This window comes from Radiomyces spectabilis, assembly GCF_025331425.1.
Source record: "Radiomyces spectabilis strain NRRL 2753 chromosome Unknown BYT42scaffold_14, whole genome shotgun sequence".
Lineage (NCBI taxonomy): Eukaryota > Fungi > Mucoromycota > Mucoromycetes > Mucorales > Radiomycetaceae > Radiomyces > Radiomyces spectabilis.
In genome coordinates this window covers 498,697-524,778 of record NW_026251939.1, presented here as the reverse complement: position 1 = coordinate 524,778, position 26,082 = coordinate 498,697, and the positions used below count along the sequence as shown (strand labels likewise).

Sequence of the window (26,082 nt, the reverse complement as noted above, 5' to 3'; positions counted from 1 at the left end):
GGATAAGAAACAATGATATACAATAATACAAGCAGATCAAGCAAAAAGGAAAAACAAAAGGTCAAGGGAAGAAAACGGGAGCAAGAAAAAAGTGGGAGGGAAAAAAAATTCCAAGGAGGCCAAAGCAAGGATTTATTTCGTTGTCTACAAGGAGAAATTTATGTGCTTCATTCATGCTGCCGCACATTCTGCAATCGCTTACAGTGGTATTTTTTACTTACAACGCCAATACTTACTGACATGCACCCTACAACCATAGAGCCATAAAATCATCGCACTAAAACTTTTGATATGAAGCTCAGCATTATACACGCATTTCATATTTCCACAGTGAGAAACTCGAGCAAATGCCTCCAGGTTGACAAACTTTTTGTATTCGAAACGAATGTCTCAGAAACCAAGAGCGACCCTCAGTGGCAGAAGGGGCAGGATTTTTTTGTATCCTGATACATAACTTTGATACCAGATGACCCTGTGTGAACTGCGCAAGGACCATTTTTATGGACGACGTTTAGCGTTTTAAATGCATGTTTTTACTAATGTTACAAATTTGAGGAATATCAAACTCTATAGATAAATGTGGTGGATAAAAAAAGAAAAAATGCTTTTTGAGAAAATGAAAGACTTAGTCAAACTTGATGCTGTGACTTTCAAAGGTGATTTCTCCGCCTCGGTAGGAACCTCGCTTCTTTTTGTTCTTTTCCGCACGGAATCGATCGCCTCGGACTTTGATCAGATCCTGATGAGCTTTCCAGCCGTAAGATCTCTCATCCGAGCCACCTTTACCGACGTACGAGTTATCCCTTAATCGATCATCGACAAATTCCACTTCTTCGGGTCTGACGCGCTGAAAAGGAGTACCTGGCTTACGCTCATGCTTCTTCTTAGGTCCTTGAGTGCTATTGTGACAAGGCGGTTGATAAATACTAATACTCTTATACATGCTTTATTTATCTACGAACTCACCTAGAGTTCGTCTTCTTTAAGGGTTGGTTACTCTCAGGTTCCTCTTCTGCTTTACGTTTCAAGGGTGTTTCCTTCTTTTCTTCTTCCTCTTCGTCACTCGAACTGCTGCTGGAATCGTCGCTGGAAGAATCGGAATCGGAATCGTCGCTGGAAGAATCGGAATCAGATGAACTGGAGGATTCTTCCTTCTTCTCTTCTTTTTCTTCTTTCTTTTCTTCTTCTTCCTCTTCGTCGGAGCTCGAGGAATCGCTGTCATCGTCAGATGATGAGCTGGACGATGAGGAGCTGCTTTCGGCATCTTCTTTCTTTTCCGTTTCATTTTCCTTTTCCTCATCGGACTCGTCGCTTGAGCTGCTACTGCTATCACTATCGCTATCGCTATCGCTATCGCTACTGCTGTCACTGCTTTCTTCCTTGGCATCTACTTCCATAGCCACTTCCACTGCGACTTTGGTTTCCTTTTCATCTTCGCTGTCGCTGTCGGAGCTTTCAGAATCAGAGCTGCTGGAATCGCTGTCAGAATCAGACTTGGACTTGGCCTTGGTCTCAGCCTCAGACTCGGACTCGGACTCGGATTCGGACTCGGATTCGGATGAGGAAGAGCTGCTGCTGGAGGATTCCTCCTTCTTATCGTCGCTTGTAGCGCTAGGCGAGGATTCGGCTTCCTTTTCTTTGGGTGATTCGTCCTCACTGTCACTTTCGCTATCGCTGCTGCTGCTGCTCTCATCGGAGCTCGAAGAATCACTGGATTCGCTGTCAGAGCTTGACGATTCACTGCTTTCGGCCTCAGCTTTGGTGGCCTCGGCGGCTTCGGTCATTGGTGTGTCTTCATCTTCATTGCTGCTTTCCTCGTCAGAGCTGGAAGAATCAGAAGAATCACTGCTCTCGGAGCTAGATGATTCGCTGCTTGAAGATTCACTGCTGGACGATTCTTGGACCTTGATATCAACCTCCATGGCTGTCACTTGTTCATCCTCACTCTCAGAATCGGAGGAGCTGGACTCATCTTCCGAGCTTTCAGAGGAAGAGCTCTCGGAAGAGGAAGACGAGGAAGAAGAAGAAGAAGAGGAGGAGGAGGAGGAGCTCTTTTCATCTTCACTGTCGCTGCTGCTGTCGGAATCGGACGAATCGCTACTGTTGGAAGCTGATTCTTCGGGATGACTAGTTAAAAAGGCTCGGGTTAATCCTATAGTCTGTACAGGAAAAAGGTAGAATACATACTCCCTCATATAATTCTCAAAGATCGATGACAAGGAAATGGAAGCATCGGCATTGATCTATAAATGATATGATCACATTTTGGTTGGCTGATCGAAAGCTTTCATATACTGAATAACTTACGTTGGGATCGTCTTTCTTCAAGGCTTTAGCACTGCCTTCGAGACCATTCTCCAAAAGGTATTTATAAACGAGTGATTTCAAATCCGGTTGACCCATGGTCGAGAAGACTTTACTAAAGGATTGTTGAAGGATATATGGAAAAAAAAATTCGAAATGCCAAAAAAAAAAAAACTGCCCTTTCTCGAAAATCGGGAAAACGAGTCACACCAAGCCGCCGCTTTGCGCAGCACCACTTGGATGGGCCATTTTTCAGGAACCGCACAATAATTCACCAATGGACGAAATTATATAGAAGCCTCTTCTAAGGTTGATCGAAAAGATTACTCTACATTCAATGCCCAGCGTATCAGGCGACAAGTTATATTATCCATCTCTTGTTGTTGTTGTTGTTTTCGTCTTGAGCTATTTTTTAAAGCGATCTTTCAACCATTTCAAGCCATATCGACAAATTTAATCGTTTGTGACGGCAGAGAAGCGTTGAAACCAAGACGTTTTTCATCCATTATAGCACGCTTGTGTCCCGTGCATGAGGCTTTAGTTTTGACAGAAATGAAACATGCTGGCTGTAGATTTATTTCACGCAGAGCACATTCCCGCCGATTCTCTTTAGTGTGTTGGACAACTTCATGTCCGATTCACCGCGCTGCACGGAGCTCCAACCGCTTTAATTTTTATACAATTTTTCAAATGGCGGTGGGCCTCCAAGTCTTTTCACTGAATCTGACCTCATTGTTAAACACCCAAAAAAATGAATCGCGTCATTGCCATCACTAGAACCTGTAAAAGTGCAAGAATACTCCCTGCATATCGTCCACGTTTCGCTATTTCCGCATGTGCGTTGCTGGTTTTTCGTATACGCCAAATGTAAAATGTCACTCATGCTTTTGCGTATAGATATTCCCCTCAAGGCAGCTTTTGCTAAAGGCATGGCGGTGCCGTTGCGATCGTTCTCTTCATCCGTACCTGCCGCTGACCAGGGAAAAGAAAGAATGGAAGCTGCTATGAACAAAATTGAAGAGTTATTTGCTGCTGCCAAAGACGAGGTACTGTGAAGAAAAGAATCAGAGACCGTGATAATATTGTAAGAGAGACTTACAAGGTGATAGATGGAATATGCGGAGGAATCACAAGGTTCAGTTTATTACCACGAGGATCGAGTCACAGCGGAGAAGGCGGTGAAGGATTGCATCGATGCTTTTGATACATTTTTGAAGGATTTGCCGACGGACGAAATGCGTGCAGAAGTGCAGGGCAAAGTGGGCATGAAAATTAAGGAGCTCAAGATGGCTTTTGAAGCCTTGCCAGAAGAAGGCCACTAATTCATGATGGTTCGTCCCATCCGTTGCCATGTAAAATCTGTGTCTTGCAATTTTTTTTGCCGTTTTCCATCACATAAACCAATCAATCACCATTTCTCAATATAATGCACATAAAAAATGTTGGAAAAGATGAGAGATGAAAGCAAGCTTTGATTTTGAAATATATTTGAAGGTGTATGCTGGGAGATTTGTTATTGTAATGCTATGCCCAATTTGTGAGTTTTGCAGCGTAATTAGTCTGTTGGTCTTTTTCTTCTTTCAAATTAGTTGACATTTCTTTTACGACGAATGTAGATTGTTTGACAGAAGATATCATCAAGGTATTAGCTAAAATTCATGTTTATGTGAACCCGGCAGCTCCGCAATGCATGTTGGATGCTTTTCCGCAATATCAAAAGAAAGATATCACAAAATGTATCTAACCTTCTTGCAAGGTTTGCTCCATTCTTTTTTCGTACGTACAATTGTTTTTTGCTTTACTCCATCGGCAGGATACATAACAAAGGCCGAGCCAAAACGGTGGTGAGTGATATTGTTATTGAATATAAACTACTATAGGAATTAGACTCATAAAACTGGTGTCGTTGATAGTTACATTGATCGCGATGAATACTGTTTGTACTGATTGATATTCCTAAGAATGTTCTTCCTGTGTCACACCACACCGGGATAATCTATTCAGTAACTCAGTACTACAAGGGTAGCAATTTACGGGCATCGCGTTCGCAGCAATCAATTAAAAGTAAATGAGGAAATGTTCAACCTTTACGCATCCTGATACCTTTTGGGTCAACCTTATTCCTCCTTTGCTCAGAAAAAACATCTGGACTAAACTATCCAAAGTGAAAATTCTCGAACACCCTCCCAAGAAGCAAATAAAATGCGAATGAGTTTTTGAAGGGGTAATCAAATAACAGTAAATCCTGTGATACTATCCCTACTTTTAAGGCATCGTTAACAGTTTGTTAACGCTAACCCATTCTTCTTTCTCAATGGCTTCTTTTTCTCCAAGGTCGGTGCCTCGGGGGCATCAAAGGGCCGTCAGAAGTTTACAGATACGTAAACTATATACACATTTTGCTATACTGTCATACCAACTTGCTTCTTTTACGTTTGACTACATTATTTGACTTGTTATTACTGCAATTTTTTGTCTATCTGATTTTACGCCTGTTGCTTTTCAAATTTGAAAACATTGCCGGCCTACTAACGATATACGGTGATAATCTGTATAGAAAGCGCATCAAGCGTATTTCAAATTAAAAGTGAAGGCTACCCATCTACCAAACAAAATATCCAACTTTTTGGTTTGAGAGCGAGCAAAGGATTGGTTCATGATCTCATACGGTTATCACTCTGTCGAGATTTAGCGCTTATTATGCAAGTTATTCTCTGACATTTGATGATCCATAAACCCTGGATGGCGGTCCGTTGGGTGGGTGTAGTGATAACATTAAAAGCTAGGGATCAAAGCCACTGTATTATTGCAAGCCATGGCCTTTGGGTTAATGCTGAGTTTCCAACAATGACGTTTGGCTTTGTGCACAAACATAGCATTGTTTGTAGTTTTGTCGTTTTAAGGATCAGGATCTCTGGGTATAATGGGAAAGAAGGACATGTGGCTCAGTGTTGTCAGAGTCGAATTGAATTGCCAATCTTAGTTTATATCGGCTATCATTACCAATGATCCATCGGAAGTAGAAAGATAAGTGCCTTACCAAAACATATATCCCCGAGAGATCCTTAGCTTTAGATTCTTTTATTTCGTACAGTTTCATGGTGTCATTTTCATTTTACGTCGTGGTGCTCGCCTCGAGACAAATAATTCTCTGTAAGACAATAACAAAGACACGTTTGGAAAGTTGACTGACAAAATATGGTTACATGTATCGAATTTGATCACATCTGCTAACTAATTCTCAAGAAATATTCAAGGTTTTGAGCTTAGCATTGCGAAATACCATCTTCATCTATATTAGACTCATAACAGTGCATATTTTTAGGTTGAGTTGCATTCTGCAGGTGGCAATTAACCTACCATCTATGGCCTTGCTTATTATCGCAAAAACGTTTGGCGAAAACGCCGAAACCAGACACGTCGGACGGCTGTTTGACCCTTGGCGGCTGCAAAAACAATACCATGCAGTTACAATGATGTCACAGTTCAATCTCCGCCTTCTGGCACGTGCGCTCTGTTCATCTTCAAATTTCACATGTTAATCAAAGTCACAGTCTTCACCGCAAAGAGCATAAATAGGTGAGAAGGAAAAAATTCTTTCCCCCAATCACCAGAAAAACCTTCATCTTTTTTACTCATTCCTGTTTTCTCACCGAGATATGACTCAATATCATTTAGAAAACGCTATTGAAAGCGTACCCACCCACAACGCGTATGATGTTCTCGAGGACGATGTCCCTCTTGATAAGCGAAGTCATGATGACGCTACAGTCAATGGTACGTAACTCGAGAGAACAGAAATAGCTGGAAGTACTACAGATATCTAACTTTTCTTCAATATTAAAATAGACGAAACCAACAACAATGAAAATCACACTTCTTCCACCAGGGAACTAAACCCTGAATCCGACACAACCAGCGGTTCCTTCTGGACACGCGTGCGCTCATTGCCGATTGTTCAGGATAGCCTGGGAAAAGTTCAACATTATGCCAATCAGAATACGCTTAGTCGTTATGCATTACAACAAGCCGAGATCACTTTGAATATTGCCACTCAGATTGCGTCGCCATACACCAGCCGATACGAACAACAGCTCCGAAAAGCCGACGCTTTCGGATGCCGCTCGCTTGATATGATTGAACAAAAATTCCCCGCTGTTTGTCAACCGACGAATAACCTGATTGAAGCCGTCAAGCAATCGCCTCAACAAATGTATCAAGTCGTCACCGCACCAGTCAATCAGCGTTTTATGGATGCCGCTGATAACATTCAGTCTATTGTCGATAAATGGTTGCCCAAAGAAGAAGAACAACAACAGCGCGAAACCAAAGATAAGGAACAGAATGAGCGACAGCAACAACAACAACAAGAGGAAGAAGATAAAAATGCCAAGGTTCGATTCTATCGTCTGGCCAATGAAGTCAAGCATCGTTTGTCACATCGTTTGTATCGTGGAATGGAACATTTGCCGCACTCCAAGTCCGATTTGGCTCACCTCGCTGACACCAACCGTTTGTTGCAAGAAGCAGCAACAAATATTGGTCAGCTTAGCAGCCACCTCCACGACTGGGTCACGTATCGTAAGAACCTCGCCAACGAACAGTTACATCAAACACAAGCTACCGCAAACAAACGCATTAATGATCTGACGATGGAGTTGATCGGACGCTTGGATACTGCCTCTGCATATATGAAAGAACACAGCCATGGGAAAATACCAGGTTTTATGACGCCACTAGTTGATTTTGCAAGCCATGAATACGATATTATTCGCACCGAAGCACTAAAACCGGAATTGGCCCCGCTCCAGAAAGCATCCAACATTGTACAGTTGACCCACGCTTATGTTCTGCCGTTACTGCAATCGTCCATTGATGGTATTCAAGAACAACTTCGTTACTACACCGTCTATGCTCGCACTTCGAAGAACAGAGTGGTCCATGACTTCAAAGGTCAACTGAATCATCTCGGTATTCACGCATAAATTTTTACTTGATTGCCACTTTCCCCCGCAGCGCATGCCCATTCAGCACATAAAAAAACGTCATCCGGTATTTTTCTTCCCTTTCAAGTTAGAAAGAAAAAAAAGTTTCCCCATTTTATCATTGTAATCAAATAACATTGCTTTCTTCCCCATTTCCTTTCCCCCACTCCTTGGTTCCTCTAGCGTAGCCACTTGTTTCTGTTAAGCTCGCCATGAACATTCATTTGCAAGAAAATATATTTTAAAAATAAAAGCATCAAATCAAAGAATTTATCATCTCATCATTTTCAGGCAGCAGCATTCTGGACTACAACTGGAAATCGCAGTTTTACTTTCTGCCTTTTTGGGAAATATACTAGTATGATACTGTGTTTGTTTATAACACACAGCAGTGATGAAACGATGATGCAAACAAGATATAAAGACATATCACTTCAGGTGAAGATGGCGATGTATACAAACGCATATCGTCGTATGGATGAAGAAAGACGTTTCGATGTTGACTCGGGAATAGGAAAGTCTGACTCATTCGGAAACGGACGACTCTTTCGTTCAATCGATTCTCATTGGCCAATCTCTCTCTTATGTGCAAACCGGTTTTGAATGGAGGATGCGGGGTTCGATAAAGCAGCTTTATCATCGCCATTATCATGTCAAGTGCCAAGGATGCACCGGCCGCTAGTGGAGCCGAACTTATCGCAGTTACTTTGAAGAAACAGAATGTCGACGTTGTATTTGGTATTGTAGGCATTCCTGTAGTTGAAATTGCCGAAGCTTGTGTTGCCCACGGTATTCGGTTCATTGCCTTTCGAAACGAACAATCGGCCGCTTATGCCGCATCAGCTTATGGATATTTGAGCGGTCGTCCCGGAGTGTGTCTGACAGTTGGTGGTCCAGGTGTCGTTCATGCTCTTGCTGGTCTTTTGAATGCCAAACTCAATTGTTGGCCTCTGGTGCTGTTATCCGGATCGTGCGATTCTGACCAAGTTGATATGGGCGCTTTCCAAGAGCTCGATCAAGTGGAAGCTTGCAAGCCCTACTGCAAATACGCAGCACGCCCTACAGCCATTGATCGCATCCCGTTTGTTATTGAGAAAGCACTGCGCACTGCGTTCTACGGACGGCCCGGAGCAACCTATGTGGATTTCCCTGCGGACTTTATCCAATATCCTATTCGTCATCGCGAGTCCATTGAAAGGGTCCAAATGCCCGCTGTACCCAATGCACCTATGAGTCAAGCCTTCGAAAGCGATCTTCAAGAAGCTTTATCGTTGCTGAATAATGCCAAGCGACCTTTGATTGTGTTGGGGAAAGGGTGAGCTTCATAGAAAAAATCAAGAAAGGGACCCGACAGTAGCATGCTCATCAAGGAAATATGATTTATAGTGCAGCTTATGCCCGTGCTGAATATGAAATCAGACAACTCGTGGAAGCGACGCAAATTCCGTTTTTGCCGACACCGATGGGTAAAGGCGTTGTTTCCGACACTCATCCACTGTGCGTTTCGGCCGCTCGTTCCAAGGCACTCAAAGAAGCTGACGTTGTTCTGCTGATCGGTGCCCGACTTAATTGGATTTTGCATTACGGCCATTCGCCTCGTTGGTCCTCCTCTGTGCGTTATATTCATATCGATATTTCTCCCGAGGAAATTGGCAACAATGGAGCCCCTACGCTTCCTCTTTTGGGAGATATCAAAGCAGTTGTTGCCCAGTTACTCACCCAACGTTTACGGCGATTGTCCTCGCAAGACGCCTATGTTAAAGGGTTGCGCGATAAAGTGGAGCAGAATATCGCCAAAATGAAGGCAAATGGACAAAAAGGAACAGATACCTCCATTCTCAACTATCATACCGCATTCACAGTCATCAAGGACCTGCTACCGACCGATGAAGTCATCTATGTCAGTGAAGGTGCGAATACCATGGATATTGCGCGATCGTACTTTGACGTTCACGAACCTCGTCATCGATTGGACGCGGGTACCGGTGCAACCATGGGTGTTGGTATGGGTTATGCTATTGCAGGTATGTTTAAAAAATGTACTAGGCAAAACCATGATGATAATGTTATTAAAGATTACTCTACGTAGCTCAACAATACTATCCAAACAAACGTATTGTATCCATTGTGGGAGACTCGGCATTTGGATTCAGGTAAGCATTATAAACATCACGAGTAAGGGAGAGATCAGTGGCTAATGCTCAACTGCAATCTGTCAAAGTGCTATGGAATTAGAGACCGCCATTAGATCGAATATGCCGTTGTTGATCATCGTCATTAACAATAACGGTATCTACCACGGTCTGGACAAGGGCGAATATGAAGAATCACGCAACAAGGGTACTTTGCCTACGACGTCGCTTTCTCCAGAGACACGATACGAGCAAATTGCCGAAGCTTGCGGTGGTAAAGGATGGCTTGTGAAAAATCGGGTGGAATTACGTAAAGCATTGCAGGAAGCAATGGCCCTTAAAAATGAGACCTGTGTCATCAACACCTTGATCGCGCCTGGGGGACGTACAAAATTGGTAAGGCTATTTTATTTGCTTGATTAACATGCCTTTGCTGACGTTTGTTCTTTTTCTTTCTGTGGCAATTAGGAGTTTGGATGGATGAGCAAAGCCGAAAAGGCCAAGATGTAATTAGCTTTTCGTAAAACCTTTTTTGACACTAAACTTTGGACATGTTGTCTGCTGCCTACAAATTGAATTTATTTTGTCGCATATCATTCAATAACAATTTTCTCTTTTGTAACTCTGCAAGTGCATGTTACGTAATAGGATCCTTTTCTTGTAATATTTGTCTGTCAATCTTAGACCCAGAAATATCTGCAGTGAAAGTTTCCATGGATTTTGTGAGTGAATGGTATGAAGAATTTTAATGCACAGGAAATAAGGTTAGGTTTTACAGATTAAAGAAGTATTTACATAATAAGTGACAAAGCAGTGCTCTGTCATGCAATAAAATATGAATAATGGCTGGTCTTTAGGACGGTCCGCGTCTGTCATCATTCCATGCAAAGAAATTGCATGTTTGACGTCCACAAACAAAGAATTCACGACCTTTGTTGGGACCAGCCTTTCGAACTGTTTGACTTACACTGGGAAAGTCGCATTCACAAGGTGGACCGTTTGATGATTGATCGTTTGACGATGATTGTCCACCTCCGCGTCCACGGCCACGGCCACGACCACGTCCAGACGTTCGACGTCCAGCTCCTCCATCTCCACGGTTCGATGATCCACGACCTCCGCGACCTCGTCCACGTGTTCCGGTAGACCGTCTGGCGTTTCCTCCTCCCGAGGGGCGCTGATTATCACCATGATCACCGTCATCTCCACCCTCGTCCTCGTCCTCGGACACTCCGATGCCGATTGCTGCACCTGCACCTCCCGATTGATCTTCCGTCGCTCGATAATGTAGCTGCATAGAAGTGATGATCTTTCCAAATTCTTGTACTGACTTGAAGAACATTTGTCGATACCGCTCTATACTTTGTTGCAATACCGCATTTTGCAACTTTCGTCCTTCACAAATCTGCTTGAGATCGGCTTCCATCTGACGTGATGAAAACAGTTAAACATTAGGAAAAAAAATCCACACAGACATGCAAGCAAGTAAGCAAAAGGATGAATTACCTCTCTTCGCAAAAATGGTTTACTGAGACTCGAGTCGAATCCAATTTCATCATATCCCAGTACCAATGCAATGCCCAACGTCGACGGTCGAAAATACTGCCCGTTTTTGAATGCATATTGTCGATCCAGAATCTTTTGAATATGTTCTGCAATGGTCGCATCGGTACCAATTTCGTTTTTTTCCATAAGACTGATCAGATCGTATTCTGTCAGTAGTTTGGGAGGTTGGGTCACGGAGCTTTTCATTTCCAAAACCGTCGGCATAAACTGGTCGTTTTCATTGAATTCCGGTAAATAGTTTCCTTTCCATTTGTCATAGGTATAGACTTCCAAAAAATTCCGCTCCAAGATCACAAGACCTGACAAGATAGTATTGGTCAGCCCGGAATTACAATATTTATGGACCTTTCTTCGGTTCTCTTCGTTTACCTTTGGCATCAAATGTCTCGCATGCGACCTTGACCTCCACTGCCGTTTCAAAACCCACTGCGTTCTTCCAGCAGCAACCCAAGAAGCGACGAACGATAAATTCATACACGCGAAGATGATCACCCGACAAACCGGATTTATACTCGGTGGGATGGATAGGAGGATGGGCTTTGTCATTGTTCCGACCATTTCTTGGTCGTTCAAACTCTCCATCGCGTAGTCTAAGACAAAGTCATATTAGTGGACCTAACCACTCGTTTTGCCACATCGTCCACCCTCTTCCTTACAAGACAGCATATTGGCCCCATCGATTATCGCGAGTCTGTTTCTCAATCAAGGTGTGAAAGTCGAAATTTGAATCAAACTGATCTGTTTCCGTTCTTGGGTAACTGATCAGACCTTGTGTATATAGTTCTTCCGCAACCTATATAATGGAAAAAAAAGGTCGGATGAGGAGAAAGAGTCGATTATGATCCAATCGCTAAAGATATGTACCTTCATGATGCGTTCACCGGTCATTCGCAAAACACGGCATCCCACTTTTTGCATTTCCACAGTTGTCAATGGTAGTGGTTTCCTAGCGACATATGGATTAGCATTTCCAATATCCAACAAATACACAGCTTCCATGATAAAAATTTACCATTTTGTAACCTCTTTTCGTTGGACTTTGGTAATGGTAGCCATTGGATTCTGGTAACACATTTCGTACAGAACAAAAGTAGCCCAGCGATCAAATAAATGACCCCGTTTCCAATTGAATTGAGTCGTGATTGATTCACAATCAGAGTTGCGATCTTGCGTCTGTGTATACGAAAGATTGATTTTCCAAAATTCCTCAGGCACAAAGTTCTCGATAGCTTTATAGCGATCTACGACGAAGCCCAGAGTAGGAAACTGACAACTTCCTGTAAAGAAACGATCATCAGCATCCACCGGTTCAATGTTCCATAAGCGCCACCGCGTGGTCTCACCCTACCATAACTCACGACCTTGCGATCCTGGAAAAAGTTTGCTAATTTGAAGGTTTGCAGTCGTGTGAAAGCGGCGCCAATTCGTAGATCGAGTTCGGAGCGTACGAAAACTGCTTGGACTTGACGTTCATCCATCGTGGTAGGATTCTGGGCCGCGCGATGAATAGCACTAAAAAAAAATGTTTAAAATCACATACACTGGTGTAGTGAATTTTTAAATTCCATTTCGTTATACCTTGCATCCATGGCCGAGAATCGGGCGCGCCAAATTTCTAACCGGGGATTAACTGCACGACATACTTCCACGGCTTCCGCACCGATAGCTTCCCCTTCGCGGTCGCAATCGGTCCAAATGAACAAAACGTCGACATTACGCGCTTCGCGCCTCAGATTATCCGCAAGAGCTTCGTTATTCTGGCCACAGCAATATAATGTTTAGTCCGAAAAAAAAAATATAAAGCCCAGTAGATTTTGTTGAATCGTCATACCTCAGGAACTGATCTATGGACAGTTGCTTCGAACAGTTCAATTGGATCGCAGGCTCGCCAGTGTTTCAAGTGGGAAGGAAAGTCGAGCTCCAGCAAATGGCCGCGTAAGGAAGTCATGATCATGTGGGTTGATCGACCGTTGTGCGTATAATTAAAGGTATAATTTCGCGTGTATGTATCATTGGTGCTGATCTGATCCCCCACCCAATCGAGAACTGTCAATGCCCAGCTTTAAACGTGTAATATTTGTTAATCAAAAAGCATACCGTTCTATAGTTGGACTGCGAAAGGATATCCGCCACCTTTTTTGCTGCGCTCGGTTTTTCCGCTACACATAGTATCCTCATGTTGAAGAATGCTGCGGATGCGGCACTGCAATGGAACGGGCTGACAAGGTTGGCAGAGGCAATTCAGGATTCAATGACTGTCTTCACGAGCTGACATCCAAAATTGGGTATTTCCCGATTTGACAGATTGTCATGCTTATTTTACAGTTTATCCAACGGAAGTAAAACTTAAAAAAAGGTGAAATGGCAATAAGAAAGGAGAAGCAACAGGCAAGTTATGAGTAAAAAAGTCAAAATCATGGGGGTCAAAGGGGAAAAAATGCGATAATAGCAGATGACAGTCTAAGATAGTGTGGCGTCCTGTAAAGTTCTGGCGGACCTTTGTTGCCCCGAGGAACCAACCAAGTGGGCATTGCGATCTGTGTAATGTCATGCAATGCGCAGTAAGAAAAATAGGGCAACATCCCAAGAAGCATACAAGAAAGCTAGCTGGAATATTTGAAGTTCCGTTTGTATTTGATTGCTGGAAAGGATACCGCAGCGATTTTCCCATTCAAAGAGGATTGATATGAAGTTAGCGTTTGATCTTCTAATCAAAACATATTTACAGTAGTTAGTCCGCGGCTATCATTGACGTGGAGAACATTGGCATATGCACAAAGTTGATGGCAAAGTCAGCCAAAATGACTCGCCAGGTTCACCAGGTTGACTGGATTCACTGAAGCGGGATTCGCCAGATTCACCAAAATGGATGGCGAATTTCACTTGGTGAATTTGGTGAATCTGTGAGTTCCACTTTCACGAATCTGGTGAATCCTTTTGGTGAATCTGGCGAATCCACTTGGTGAATCTGGCGAATCCACTTGGTGAATCTGGTGAATCCATTTCTAATGGTTTTCCCGTTCCTGTGGTCTATTGATGGTTATTCGATAATTTTCATTGGGTGGTACTCGCTTGCTTTCTCGCTTCTGATGTGCTTACAGTGTTTCCATGCACCAATGACGTGATTGTGGCATGCCCGACCCTGTTGGTCCGAACACTGATGGAATGCCTATGCCATGCTCCGTCTTATTTTTCACCAGTACATTCTAATTCGCGTAGTAAATTGCCAAGCTTCTGGAACGCTGCAAAGACTATTGACAGCGAAATATGTCCCAGACAAAATATGTAGAGTGAACATGAGCAGAGAGGCGGCATTGGCATACGTTATATAATACACCATGATAGGGCAGAAACTCATTTTTCAGCCTATATCTTGATTTGAAAAGTTGATGAACATGACTGTCCCAATATCAGGACAGCAAAGGCGATATTCCTGCCAAATATGGTTGAGAACGCAATTGAGGGATTCATCGTGCTTCAGAAGGTGTTACGTTATATATGACTTGTATACCTGACGCCCCAAATTTTGACAGCATTCAACTGTCCCAAAGCATAGCACCTGGAGGAAGCCCTGAAATATTATATTGTCACTATATGCCTTGACCTGTTGCATTGAATCGCTTCGGTCTTTCTGAGCATTCTGGAAACTCCTTCTGTTAGTTCGATGAAAAGAGTTGCAAACTTTGTGTAATAATGTAGAGCCATTTTTCATGTATGCACGTTCGAGATGGTATGGAACCTAGTATGCTATACTTATGATCATGTAATCTATCGTACCCGTTGAAGTAAATATATTATTTTGCAGCGGAAGAATTTAGATTTTTATGCGCAGCTTGACTGGACGGGCACTAGATAAAACATACTGCTAATCATCGTACAGTGCATGCCAGCTAGCGAGATTTTTGACCACTTGCCATCTGGGAGTAACTGACAAATTTGATCATTTCCGTGCGACGTCGGTATAATTCTCTACAGCAATTCAATATATATATATATTGATGCTTTCCAGATTGTTGATACATGGCACTGCTGTAAACAACAAACTTCATCTTTTTGAAACGAAGCTTATTTCTCGGGACTACGGAGATTCAAAAGTAGAGTTTTCCAGGAGATCCATCATCCGATCCACATCCCAAGGGAGCTTAATTTGCTGCCTTTCAAAAATTGCAAAAACCTGGATCCATTGAACCATCCGCTCATTACTGTCGTTAAGATACGTCGTTAACCTATCACTTTCTTATAAGGACTTGCTGAATAGCCAAGAGCCGTTTCATGGAATCCTTTTATTTACATCTTTTAGTTCGCTACTTTTGATAATATCTTATAATCAACTGACGGACGGTTTGGTCATCGTTGACTTGGCTTGCAGAAATCGTTCCCGGACGGTCAGCCTCCCAACTTTACTAGGTTGAGAACTCATCGTGATGTGCAAAAACGTTAATGGTAGATTTCACAGATAAAAAATCTACGTAAAAGTATCACTATCATTTGATCAATACTAGCAGATCGTCTATTCATACTGGTGACGAGAGAAGATAGCATAACAGGAGCGGCAACTTAAAATGTCGTTTTCGGCGCTACTAACGATGCCATTATCAGATGTTGTTTCCATATCATGCTGTATCTTGGACAGCCCTTTCTCCGAAGAGAGCTTAATGCTTTTCCCGTGACGGAGTTGGTTATTTTTGCATTAGAATGGACCTGTGGATTCCACTAAAAATTGCGAAGAACTGAATTTGCTGGGACGCTGAGTGGTAATGGCCGGCTGACACTACTGCAACCATGTCCAGCTGACAAGTATCCGTATTCTAGTAGTAAGTGGCATACTTGCATAATACTCACAAGAAAAGATACCGCTGAAAGTACCGTTTTTTTATCGCTTGCTGAGCGAACCGTTTATTCACGTCATTTTTGCAACGATAATATCCCAGGCCATATCATTTCTTTCAAGGTGTTGGGAGTCCGATAACGCCGGGAGTTCCACGGAAGTAAAAAGGTAATAATAATAGGAGGGATGGTATTTTCACGATAGTTTATTGATTAGCGGCAAAAGCAAGCTGGTGAAACCCGTAGCTTAGGATGGGGCATGTCAAGCTTTGGGGCAAGGATCTGTTCCAGCTGTCTTGGAACCGTAAAATTTTCCTTAAATGTCTCCTCTTTTGTACATTTCTGTGTAACCATCGTCATCTCTCGACTTGCAACTATTTGTTTTGACCTTTTGATTTTATTGAAAAGGATAACAGGGAAAAGAAAAGCAATTTTTTGACAATAATTGAGAACGATCTAATGTAAAATGTTCCCTCATATTTTTATACTATACAGTTTTGAGAAATAAACATGGAATAAAGGGGTTGCAAGAGCGGTTCAAAGCGCTTATTTCTTGCCGAATTGATCTTCAGTGACACCCTTGCCCATGGCAGCAGTGGCGGCAACACCACCAGTGACAACCTTGATGACTTCATCAACGTAGGTGGCACCGGACCACTTCTGGTGCTGAAGGACATCGACACCGTGTTCACGTTCCTGGCGCTGGATCTTGGAGACGTAACCGTACATACCCTCTTCCTTGTAGGACTTGGCGAAAGTGGCAGTGGCCAAAGCGTTGGCGTGGAGACCACCCAAGGTAATGAATTGCCAGACGAAGCCGAGCTTACCAAGTTCCTTGATGAAGACCTTCATGTCGTCGTCGGTCATACCAGCAGCATCCCTAATGAAGATTAAAAGATTGTGGTTAGATACACCTTGTTCAATATCCATTTCTCTGTTTCCCAATGCTGCCGAGTGAAAAAAAAAAAGATATCAATGCAGCTTTCACTTTTCATTGATCCCTTTCCTTCAAACGGAGCTTCGCCAAACCATCCTTCCACAAATTAATCAAAAACTTACCAGTTGAAGGAGGGAGACAAGTTGTAGCACAACAAAGAGTTGGGCGAAGCGGACAAGACACCCTTGGAGAACTTTTCGGCCTGCGAAAGAATGGGCTTCTTGGTTTCCATCCACAACATATCAGCGTAGGGAGCGAAGGCAATGGCACGGGAAGTGGCAGCTTCGGTACCACCTTCATAGCGGTAGAGACCTTCACGGACACGGGGAAGATCCCAGTCCCAGAAGATTTCGACACCGTATTCCTTGGCAATTTCACGGGCTTCCTTGTTGGACTTGTAGTGGATCTTGCCCAAGAATTCTTCGGCTTCCTTAGCCTTACCCTGCTTCTGGAGCTCTTCGGCAATAGCAGTACCGAAACGCTTAAGACCAGCCTGAGCGATCCATTCATCTTCAACAGCCTGGAGCTCGGCACCATACTTGCCAGCAGCTTCGGCGGCGGTCATGACCTGAGCCAAGGGTTCGAGGGCAGGGTTGGTGCAACCGACAATGAATTCGTGGTCACGGACATCAATGTTGGAGGTAAGCAAAGTAGCAGCTTCGGCATCGGAACGGGCAACGATCAAGTTCTCAACACCCATGATATCGTATTGGACACGGATGGCAATAAGACGGTTGATGTGTTCCTGGATGGGGACAAGGACCTTACCAGCCATGTGACCGCACTTCTTGGTGCTGGGAGACTGATCCTCAACTGTCAAAAGATAGAAAAAATAAAATCATTAATGACTGATGACGACGAAACATCGTGATGATGATGATGATGATGATGTAGAATGACGACGATACTTACTGTGCATACCGGCAGCACCGCGTTCGACGAACATCTTGGCGAGCTTCATGACGGCAGTGATACCACCGTGACCGGTGTCACCATCAGCAATGATGGGACGGAGATAATCGATCTTGGGGGTGTTGGCACGCTCCTCGGGGGTCATGGCCAAACGGGCATTGCGCTGCTTGCGGTCATGGAACAACTGAGCGTAGAAGAGGTGCTGGACCTTGTTGGGGACAGTGTCCATGGGGTAATCAGCAAGATCTGGGCCGGGTTCGTTGCTGGTGGAAGCAGTGGAAGAGCACTGCCAGCCAGAGACGTAGACGGTCTCGAGGTGGGGAGCCATCTGGGTGATCTGGACGGGATCAAGGGCACCAAAGGTCCAGGTGGTCTCACCAGTAGCCTTGTTCTTGGTGATGAGGTCCCACATCTTCTTGGCCTGGGCAGACGAAGCGTAGGTCTGCTTGAAGGTACCACGCTTGGAGACAACAGACTCGGCAGTGTAGGGACGCTTGACGTGAGCGAAACGAGGAGAAGCCCACCACTTCTTCACTTCTTCGACTTCGTTAAGGAAATCTTGGTATTCTTGGTCCTGAGTCATGTTGTAAAAAGAGAATAGATTGCTCTGTAAAAAAGAAAAAGAAAACGAACTACGAAGCGATATTTGATGCTCTTTATATAACTTGAAATTGGAGTTCAAAAAAGAGGCGCTTCCCAATTATGGGAGTCCGAGTAAAAGTTCCCTTATTCTATCATATGTGGGCATGTGATAGATTTCGATCCCCGTCCCACTACCGGGTGTCAAAGCGACATGTGAATCTCATTGGTCAACCTGCTTATTGGGCATATTTCTCATCCCTATCCCGACCTTTGCTCGTCTATTATTTGTCAGCTGCATTTGGGTAGGAGAAGCAAGACCTTGAATTTTTGAGCAACCCACCAAAAGAGGAAAAAAAAATTTAAGAGTGCCTTTACAAGTAGCTATGAGGTCAAACCCTGAGAAAATAGGAAATAAGGTAATCCCAGCCTTGTAAAATTGTCTTTCTTTTTTTAATATGCTTTAGGTAAATTTTCTTTTTTCTGCTTTTCTCTCTATCGGCCTAGTTAATCGAGGATTATTTTATAGTGAGGGGGAGCCCCACTGTTTGATATCCCATCCATTTTCAGCACTAATCTTGTCAGTAACCTCGCCCAGAATAGTGGTAGAATATTCGTTTCGAGATACAGATCCTACAAGATACCGTTCCGCCATTTCTTTAATATCCTTCTGAGTTACTTGTAATAGTTCTTCTCGACGCCTATATTTTGTTTAATACCATATATGAGTAACATGGTCAAAATACCATCCCCAACAAATCAACAAAAAAAAAATCCAGTGTAGCGTAACAAAAAGAAATAAACCAAAACACAGCAGACTTACCATTGTCTCATTTCATCGGATATGCCATGTACAAACTGGAACATGCCTTCCTCCGATACGTTTTGAGGAGCATCCACACTTTGGAAAATAGACAACTTGGCTTCAGTAATCTCCTGATCCGTAAATTGTCTCTTCTGCACCCAATCCACAGATGAACTGTAAGTGTCCAAGGTTTCGAGCGTGCGAGGATCTCGGTAAGAATAAAATGAGAATAAACCTCCCAAACCAGCGTAACGAGCACCGCCACCGTAAGCGCCGTTCTTTTCTCGAATTTCTCGGTGCAAATAGTGGGTTGTCATTAATGACGATAACACCTGAAGTTTGGCACCATCAGGATGTGTGTAGGGGACACCACGGAGGACCTTGGCTGAAAAGTTGACCGAGAACGGCAACGGGAAGAATGTCTTTCTAAATTGAGGTACAAACACCTTCTGCATAATAATACATAGGTGAGCAATAGCCACACACTCAGTCCGTTCGGAGAATACAAAAGTTTCGTCCCAGAAAAATAAAATAAAAATCTCGATAATCCCACACGAACACTTACAGATTCCGACACAGATGCCTTGCCCTGTTCGGGCAGACTCGAAATAAACTTGATCAATGATTTTTCGTTGGTTGAAATAGCATCTTCACCACACGTCACCGCCACACGCAAGGACCCCTGTTTCAAAACAAGAGATGAGATCTCCTTTAGTTTGGCTACTACGTTTGACAGATCTTCGGTGGCCGCCAGTTGGCTCATGAAAGCGACTTGACTCATTCCGGAAAGTATCTCCGCATTTTGCATGGCAGGGGTCAGCATGGAGCTAGCATAGGTTCGGGCGAATACGTGGCCCGAATCTGCAATCGAATTCACAAGGCCCGACGCGTTCTATACAAACCCGCGTATTATCGTTATTTTTTTCAAACTCTTTTTCCATATAAGCAAATGTTAAGACTTACACCAACAATCAACGTCTTGAGCTTTTCCACATCATCGAAATTCGTATCATGGACCAGTTTCATAAAGATGTCATACATCTTATCGATGTTGCGATCCAGACAGTTGCCTGTGAGAGCAACACCTTCCTCCATATGGTCGATATCTACGTATTTCACCAGCTATGTCAGTCGTTGATGCTTCCATGAAGAAAAAGATCATTTACGTACCAGAGTGGTTAGTCGATACTGTAGTTGAAGCCCGGAGACCTCCGGTATACAAGCGAATTTCCTCGTCAATCTCGGCCATGGACTGAGATTTGGTGCCCAAGGAAAGCAGAGCCTATCATATCGTATATCCGAAAATCAATATTGAATTCCGCCTACCGCAGCAGCACACCATATCCCTTACATCGCAGAACAAGGGCAGATACAATTTCAAATCGTCTGACAGCTGAGGCAACGTGCTGATGGCACGGAAATAGGTGATACCATTGGTAGCGGTGGTTCTCCACTGAATGGGTGTATTGCACAGCCCCGTATGATCTAAAGCTGTACGTTTGACCGTCTTGGAGATATCCTCAAGATGGAGGGTAGGCAAGCAGGAAAGGTCTTCTGTTTTGTCTTGGTTCGACAAGAGCTCTTTGCCTTTTTCCAAAATTTCCTTTCGGTCAGCTTCTGTCAAGGCGCTGACTTTCTTGGCCAAACGTGCATTCTCCTCCGATACAAGATTCGATGAATACTGTGCATCAGGGCGCATGATGAACGTCAGCGTATGAGGATTGTTCAAAAGATACTTTTCGATGCGGGATTCAAAGAAATTGCCCTGGCTAAGCTCATGTTTGAGACGATCAATGTTCTATGAACAAAAAAAAAAGCTAGCATCAGTCATCATAGGTCAAAACTATCTATCAAAAACCAAAGCTCACCTTGTTGATCTCCAGCAAATCGATTGGATCGACTCCATTGAACCAATCCGAGGAAATACCGTGCATAATAGTGAGACCAAAATCAGCAGTTTTCTAAGAGCAAAAATTAAATGCATTTTCGTTAATTCCTCTTTTTTCATGTCAAAAAGTGCTGAAAAGAAAACAGCATCTTGTTTAGATACTTGCATGCTTTTGTCCTAGTTCCATCTGATGAATAGCGGCTTCGATACGTTTGGCATCGAATCCTTCCTGCTTGACCTGTTTCAGCACCGAGCGAATCCGTTCTTGAACCTAGAGAAGCGGGCTATGAGATTTTTTTTACTCAATTGATTCGGGCTCAAACACCAATTTTACCAGCTGAACATCGTCTTCCTTCACGCCTTGCAGACCGATCGAGAGACAGGCCGATCTACGGCATGATCAGTGTCACCATTCCATAAATGTTAAGTGTGCGTCACCTACCTAGTTGAGTTATCGTAGCCAGTGTTCGCCGAAAACTCGGAGCCCAAATTTGTATCAATCAAGGCTTTATACATTGGCGAAGCATGTCCATCCAGCAACAGATAAGACAGTAGCTTCATTGAAAAATTCTCGAATACATCCTGTAACAATCCATTGAGTCAGCTCAGTAAGTCCAAGGAAACGTGGTTTGGTGAAACGATGGTCATACATTGGAGTCGTTTGCCAGGAATGATAAAGATAGCTTGGTCTGTCGGTCTGGAGGACTTACTATTGTCATACAGAGTTAAGGTTTTCCATGCCTTGTATTTCCCCCATTCCATCCACTTACAGGGATCCAAGGCGCACATGCCAGTCACAGTTCTGGGACCCGTCCAAGGCTGTACAATCTTATTAACATGAGGTGGTTTAACTGCAGCATAGTTTTGTAACTCTTTGCCAATAGCCGATAAATGATCTTCGAGCGGGAAATTGCCTAGACAAATCCTTAAAAGTTAAAATTGCCTGACATGAAAAATAATAAAAAAGAGAAGATATTTACCATAAGTGTAAAAGCGTGCGTTACTTGGATGATAATGACTTTGGTGGAATTCGAGCAATTGTTCATAGCTAAGATTGGTGATGGCTGGTGGGTCACCACCACTAAGATGTTCATACGTAGTTCCCGGGAACATGGCTTGCTGCGCCTGAGAATAATACAGATAGTTTGCGTCGGACTAAGATTTTTGGGTCAGTAAAAAAAGATCCCTTTTTTTCCATCGCCCTATATCTAAAATACCGTTTGTCCTTTCATTTCGTTGTAGACGACACCCTTGAACTGAATAGGTGTGCTGGCATCTTTTGAGTAAAGCGACAAAAAAGATAAGCATCCGTGTACAATAAAACCAACTGATATCCTCCTAACCCACCTGTGGGTACTTCGTGCTCCAGTCGCCAACCCTCTTGCTTGAAATCCAACTTTTCTAGACGAGGATGGAATACAGCATCCATATACACGCTTCGCAAGTTTGCGTAATCGACGGGATTCGTAGTTGCAAAGGGATAGATAGTGTAATCCGCCGCTATTAAAAAAAAAACGTACAAAAGAACCTGTGAGCAACTATCAGCGACAAGAGAATCATGTGCAACCATCACATACCAGTAAAAGCGTTCATAAAAGTTGCAAGACTGCGATTCAACATTTTGAAGAAGGGATCGCGAACAGGATACTGTTGACTTCCACACAAAGTAGTATGTTCCTAAGAAAGAGTGCTATTCAGTTGAGTGCTATTCAAACTTAAGATATACACTGCTAGACATACAAGAATATGAGGAACGCCCGTGCTATCTTTCACAGGCGTACCAAATCCAACCGCAAACACATTGTTGACATCGTCTCGATCAATGTGCAAGTGCTGCGCACCGGTGGCTTCGTGTTGCAGAGCAACGGCTGTCAGCTCCAATTCCGGAACAGAACGCACCTAAAGGATCATGAGTGAACGAGTTTGGAAGAAGGGCGATCTGTACGAGTCTACATACTTGCTGCACACGGTAGCCATGCAGTTGCTGGCCTGGCGTCACTATTACTGCCGGATCAGTTTTGCACGATCAATATAAAAAAGATTAGTTGACCAATACCTTTTGTGGTATAGCTTTTCGCATTTTTCAATTGTAATGCTGCTTTTCTAAAAGCACGCGATGTGCAAAGTAGCTGCACCGACATGATATTATTTGCGAAGAATAGCACCAACTGTGTCCAGACAATAGCAAAGTGAAAACATTGTTCTAGTGTGCGGAGTTGTAAAAACGGTTTGCGCTGAGGGTTTTTCGCAGACGCCATCAACGGTTTTCTGCGTTTGCTTTTCGAGTCAGGACAGAGTAATGCCCCTTCGAATAGTTAATACATGTCTCCACACCATTCTATAGAGAAAACCATGAGCAGAAATGTTCAAAAAAAGGAGAAAAAGACGTATTTGAAAAAAGCTCAGAAAAATGCCGGATAAATACAAGCGAGAGATCTTACTGGCTGCTATCTTTTCGTCAAGCACAGCTTACTCTTTGAACCTCTGTAGTCTTTTTTTTTTCCACCAATCGCTTTTGCTGGATCCCAGTTATTGAAACGAAAGAGACTTTATGAAGACAAACTGAGAGACCGAGAGACCACCGAGAGACCGGAACAGAGACCAACACGAGCTTACAAAGAAGACATAGTGATTTATGCGATCATTTTCCGAGGATAAGAACCTGAATTGAAGTTTCTGGATCTTTGAACTTTCAAATGAATCAATCGCAATATTTATTTTTTTGTGCATCATTTCTACTAATCGAATTGCAACAGGATAGAGCGTTTCGGCGAACGCACGTCATTCATTTTGTACAAATCCTCTCTGTCGCAGAACATCTATGAAAAAGAGAAAGGGAAGACGTATATACATATAATTAAGGGAGTGACACGAAATAACACATTGGCGAGATCGCAGACGAAAAGCATTGTCTTGAAGATATCACATACAGTTTAGTCAACAAATGAAAGCGTCGGTCTTGCGATAATCTTTTTTATTGAGCATTTTGCTCTACAGAAAGAGGCATTGGCAAGATTATTGGTGAGTCTGTATCAGCTTTTTCATTGCAATTGGATTCTGATATTGTTAATATACTGCACATTGCGAGGGAAAAAAAGCAAAACGTTGCATAGAGTGATTCAAGAAAATGAGCTTGTTATGATGATAACTTTGCTGTAATCGTGTTTCTGAAAACTCGTCATCCGCAGCATTTTCTTCGGTGGAGCCGTCATCCGAATAGAAATCGCCATCGTCTTCAGTATTGGAGACTGAATTCAGATCAGGGTCTATGGGTGCGCGGCTTGAAGACGCCATCACATAGTCAATAAAAGGAAGAAAAAAAAAAATGGAAGAAAAAAAGAGAGAGGAGTCAAGTTGACCAAAAAAAAAGGTGCCTTCACGGCGCAGTTTGTAATAATGTGGTTTTATTGATGTATTGTATAAAGACTCCACTAAAAATCTCATCGATTCAAGGACCTCCTTTGAGTGCACCAGGTCGCCATACCAGAAATCAATACCATCAACCCTCCCATTGACTGCTGGAAGTATGATTGCTCCTTCCATTTACCACACTGTTACAGCCAGCCTCTCGGGAATGAGATCGGGCAAAGAAGTGGTCGATTCGCATTGCTTTGGAGTGGCGATGAGTGACTTTAGGTATTCGAAGGGCAAGTTCAAACAGACCGTAATTGTCTCCTCTCCTTCAATCAGAAGGTCGACAAATTCCGATGCAAAAATGGCAGTTTGTTTTCCTTTCGATTCTGATAGTTCAAAGATAATTCAGTTTGGGAGGTTGAACAAAACTTTCCTCTGCACAGCATTATCGTTGAGTTTCAACAACAGTGGCAAAACAAAAAGGATCATTTAAGGATTCTACGTGAAAAAGATCAATTTGAGATTGTATCGATATTGCATTTTGTGGGTAATCTCAATATAAAACATAAGTATAATGAAGAATATTTTTATTGTTACAGACCATGTCATAGTCGCCATCAATCAACGGCAAAAGGACCATTGCTTGAGTGTAAAAAGGTGATAATTCGAAACAAAATTATCCTAAGCTGTTCCATTTCGCATCACGTTTTGGAAACGGCGCACATCAACGTCAAAAGTGGAATGGTTGTTTGATGCAGAAAACGCCATATCATCGGTGAGCGTTCGATAGGCATCATCATCAACCATTTGCTGATCTTCATCGTCAAAAACGTCGGTCACTTGGCTTCATCCTTGCTCTAAATAACTGCTGTCATTCTCCTTCACCCAAGCTTCCGCAGCCATCGTTATCTGATACACTTTGTTCGTTTGGAGCATCAGGCTCTCCAGTCATGTATGCCAGCGAATTATTGGCTTCAGCAGAAACTGTACGGCAACCTCTTCTGGGAGACGGTGAATGGCAAGCATGCAGTATTTGAGGTTTTGCTCGCTTTTCAAACAGTGAGGGATTTTTTGGTGTAGTTTTCAGCATTTTTGTGTACTTCTTTTTCTTCCATCCTAACGATGCCGTTTTGGTTCTCTTTTATGCAGGATGCGTAAGTCGAGTAAATGCTGTCCGCCATTACTGGAGAAATGCATAATTCTTTGGTAAGAGAAAAAAAAAATGTTGAAAGCATCGTGGCAGCTCACATTAACTTGCCCTTTGTAGGGTTTTCTGACGCGTTGCTGCCCAAAGCGAGTCATTACGTGATACCAAAAGACTATATGGCTATTCAATGCTACTTTGAATCTTAGAGCAGCTATACTACGTAAGTTTCTCGCAAATAATAACCAAATAACGATAAATTTTCTAAACTAGTTCGTATAGTAGATCTATTGTGTTGTCTGCTGGTATCAATGTGAGTCCCATAGAAAAGTAAAGCCATGAGTTTTTCACTGACTGAAGTTGTTATGTAGATTCTCTCTGACAAGCCCATCTGGGTGAGCGTTCTATCGCCTTAGCAGTAGTCTACAAAGTGAAGTGCAACATCCGATTGTCTGTCAACTCAGTTATCTCGCTTTAGTATCGAGTGCACACCTTCGTAGTATTTTGCACAGGTAGGTTTCTAATGGTTATCAAGGTACGTATAAACGGCCTACAGGGGCGTATTTCGTCGCCTCCAGCGCTGTCAACCCCCGTGAATTTTTTGAAACTCCTATAGTCAAAGTGTCTTTTTTGGAGCAGTTGCGAATTG

At 43.1% G+C, this 26,082-nt stretch overlaps 8 protein-coding genes across 8 annotated transcripts; 3 read left to right on the top strand and 5 right to left on the bottom strand.

Annotated features, from left to right (window-relative positions):
* Positions 1 to 625: 625 nt before the first annotated feature.
* Positions 626 to 2,444, bottom strand: BYT42DRAFT_625043 (uncharacterized protein). The gene is made up of 3 exons (XM_051572400.1): positions 2,308 to 2,444; positions 2,188 to 2,243; positions 626 to 2,127 (listed from the first exon to the last, which is right to left on the bottom strand). Exons 1-3 carry the CDS (start codon positions 2,401 to 2,403, stop codon positions 963 to 965), a joined length of 1,317 nt encoding a protein of 438 aa, XP_051419402.1. The 5' UTR covers positions 2,404 to 2,444; the 3' UTR covers positions 626 to 962.
* On the bottom strand, positions 632 to 880 carry BYT42DRAFT_470360 (SRP40, C-terminal domain-containing protein; the record flags this gene model as incomplete). The annotated part of the gene is made up of 1 exon (XM_051563558.1): positions 632 to 880. A coding segment is annotated over one exon (249 nt), but the record flags the coding sequence as incomplete, so codon positions are not given.
* A 605-nt stretch (positions 2,445 to 3,049) lies between the features above and the next one.
* Positions 3,050 to 3,854, top strand: BYT42DRAFT_586008 (uncharacterized protein). Its single transcript, XM_051570032.1, has 2 exons — positions 3,050 to 3,350; positions 3,414 to 3,854. Exons 1-2 carry the CDS (start codon positions 3,177 to 3,179, stop codon positions 3,624 to 3,626), a joined length of 387 nt encoding a protein of 128 aa, XP_051419401.1. The 5' UTR covers positions 3,050 to 3,176; the 3' UTR covers positions 3,627 to 3,854.
* Positions 3,855 to 5,917: 2,063 nt separating this feature from the next.
* BYT42DRAFT_648442 (uncharacterized protein) lies at positions 5,918 to 7,572 on the top strand. Its single transcript, XM_051572737.1, has 2 exons — positions 5,918 to 6,081; positions 6,154 to 7,572. Exons 1-2 carry the CDS (start codon positions 5,964 to 5,966, stop codon positions 7,287 to 7,289), a joined length of 1,254 nt encoding a protein of 417 aa, XP_051419400.1. The 5' UTR covers positions 5,918 to 5,963; the 3' UTR covers positions 7,290 to 7,572.
* Positions 7,573 to 7,828: 256 nt separating this feature from the next.
* BYT42DRAFT_124818 (thiamine pyrophosphate enzyme, N-terminal TPP binding domain-containing protein) lies at positions 7,829 to 10,132 on the top strand. Its single transcript, XM_051562163.1, has 5 exons — positions 7,829 to 8,604; positions 8,676 to 9,313; positions 9,379 to 9,442; positions 9,511 to 9,817; positions 9,890 to 10,132. Exons 1-5 carry the CDS (start codon positions 7,940 to 7,942, stop codon positions 9,929 to 9,931), a joined length of 1,716 nt encoding a protein of 571 aa, XP_051419399.1. The 5' UTR covers positions 7,829 to 7,939; the 3' UTR covers positions 9,932 to 10,132.
* Positions 10,133 to 10,274: 142 nt separating this feature from the next.
* Positions 10,275 to 13,165, bottom strand: BYT42DRAFT_503858 (DNA topoisomerase; the record flags this gene model as incomplete). Its single annotated transcript, XM_051564933.1, has 10 exons — positions 10,275 to 10,847; positions 10,928 to 11,286; positions 11,357 to 11,577; positions 11,644 to 11,780; positions 11,852 to 11,933; positions 12,000 to 12,264; positions 12,336 to 12,499; positions 12,566 to 12,744; positions 12,819 to 13,010; positions 13,085 to 13,165. The coding sequence occupies 10 exons, from the start codon at positions 13,163 to 13,165 to the stop codon at positions 10,275 to 10,277; spliced, it is 2,253 nt and encodes a 750-aa protein (XP_051419398.1).
* A 3,017-nt stretch (positions 13,166 to 16,182) lies between these two features.
* BYT42DRAFT_586002 (isocitrate lyase) lies at positions 16,183 to 18,357 on the bottom strand. The gene is made up of 3 exons (XM_051570031.1): positions 17,664 to 18,357; positions 16,874 to 17,564; positions 16,183 to 16,694 (listed from the first exon to the last, which is right to left on the bottom strand). Exons 1-3 carry the CDS (start codon positions 18,244 to 18,246, stop codon positions 16,361 to 16,363), a joined length of 1,608 nt encoding a protein of 535 aa, XP_051419397.1. The 5' UTR covers positions 18,247 to 18,357; the 3' UTR covers positions 16,183 to 16,360.
* A 175-nt stretch (positions 18,358 to 18,532) lies between these two features.
* On the bottom strand, positions 18,533 to 23,114 carry BYT42DRAFT_585996 (peptidase M16C associated-domain-containing protein). Its single transcript, XM_051570030.1, has 19 exons — positions 22,992 to 23,114; positions 22,893 to 22,933; positions 22,676 to 22,834; positions 22,513 to 22,612; positions 22,283 to 22,435; positions 22,153 to 22,211; positions 21,916 to 22,090; positions 21,706 to 21,849; positions 21,586 to 21,644; positions 21,378 to 21,517; positions 21,270 to 21,324; positions 21,102 to 21,206; positions 20,916 to 21,008; positions 20,399 to 20,845; positions 20,218 to 20,329; positions 20,011 to 20,153; positions 19,613 to 19,939; positions 19,066 to 19,496; positions 18,533 to 18,943 (listed from the first exon to the last, which is right to left on the bottom strand). Exons 1-19 carry the CDS (start codon positions 23,074 to 23,076, stop codon positions 18,766 to 18,768), a joined length of 3,006 nt encoding a protein of 1,001 aa, XP_051419396.1. The 5' UTR covers positions 23,077 to 23,114; the 3' UTR covers positions 18,533 to 18,765.
* Between the last annotated feature and the right edge of the window lie 2,968 nt (positions 23,115 to 26,082).

Bases quoted from the DNA above. Each gene is read 5' to 3' on its own strand.
- BYT42DRAFT_625043 (XM_051572400.1), bottom strand. From the start codon at position 2,403: ATGGGTCAACCGGATTTGAAATCACTCGTTTATAAATACCTTTTGGAG. The intron at 2,244-2,307 runs GTAAGTTATTCA...TATCATTTATAG, and splicing joins TGAAGAAAGACGATCCCAAC to ATCAATGCCGATGCTTCCAT. The intron at 2,128-2,187 runs GTATGTATTCTA...CTTTTTAACTAG, and splicing joins TTTGAGAATTATATGAGGGA to TCATCCCGAAGAATCAGCTT.
- BYT42DRAFT_586008 (XM_051570032.1), top strand. From the start codon at position 3,177: ATGTCACTCATGCTTTTGCGTATAGATATTCCCCTCAAGGCAGCTTTT. The intron at 3,351-3,413 runs GTACTGTGAAGA...ACAAGGTGATAG, and splicing joins TTGCTGCTGCCAAAGACGAG to ATGGAATATGCGGAGGAATC.
- BYT42DRAFT_648442 (XM_051572737.1), top strand. From the start codon at position 5,964: ATGACTCAATATCATTTAGAAAACGCTATTGAAAGCGTACCCACCCAC. The intron at 6,082-6,153 runs GTACGTAACTCG...ATATTAAAATAG, and splicing joins TGATGACGCTACAGTCAATG to ACGAAACCAACAACAATGAA.
- BYT42DRAFT_124818 (XM_051562163.1), top strand. From the start codon at position 7,940: ATGTCAAGTGCCAAGGATGCACCGGCCGCTAGTGGAGCCGAACTTATC. The intron at 8,605-8,675 runs GTGAGCTTCATA...TATGATTTATAG, and splicing joins TTGATTGTGTTGGGGAAAGG to TGCAGCTTATGCCCGTGCTG. The intron at 9,818-9,889 runs GTAAGGCTATTT...TGTGGCAATTAG, and splicing joins CTGGGGGACGTACAAAATTG to GAGTTTGGATGGATGAGCAA.
- BYT42DRAFT_586002 (XM_051570031.1), bottom strand. From the start codon at position 18,246: ATGACTCAGGACCAAGAATACCAAGATTTCCTTAACGAAGTCGAAGAA. The intron at 17,565-17,663 runs GTAAGTATCGTC...ATCTTTTGACAG, and splicing joins CGGTGCTGCCGGTATGCACA to TTGAGGATCAGTCTCCCAGC. The intron at 16,695-16,873 runs GTAAGTTTTTGA...AATCTTCATTAG, and splicing joins TTGTCTCCCTCCTTCAACTG to GGATGCTGCTGGTATGACCG.
- BYT42DRAFT_585996 (XM_051570030.1), bottom strand. From the start codon at position 23,076: ATGTCGGTGCAGCTACTTTGCACATCGCGTGCTTTTAGAAAAGCAGCA. The intron at 21,207-21,269 runs GTAAAATTGGTG...CCGCTTCTCTAG, and splicing joins AGGAAGACGATGTTCAGCTG to GTTCAAGAACGGATTCGCTC. The intron at 20,846-20,915 runs GTGAGCTTTGGT...TTTTGTTCATAG, and splicing joins ATTTGCTGGAGATCAACAAG to AACATTGATCGTCTCAAACA.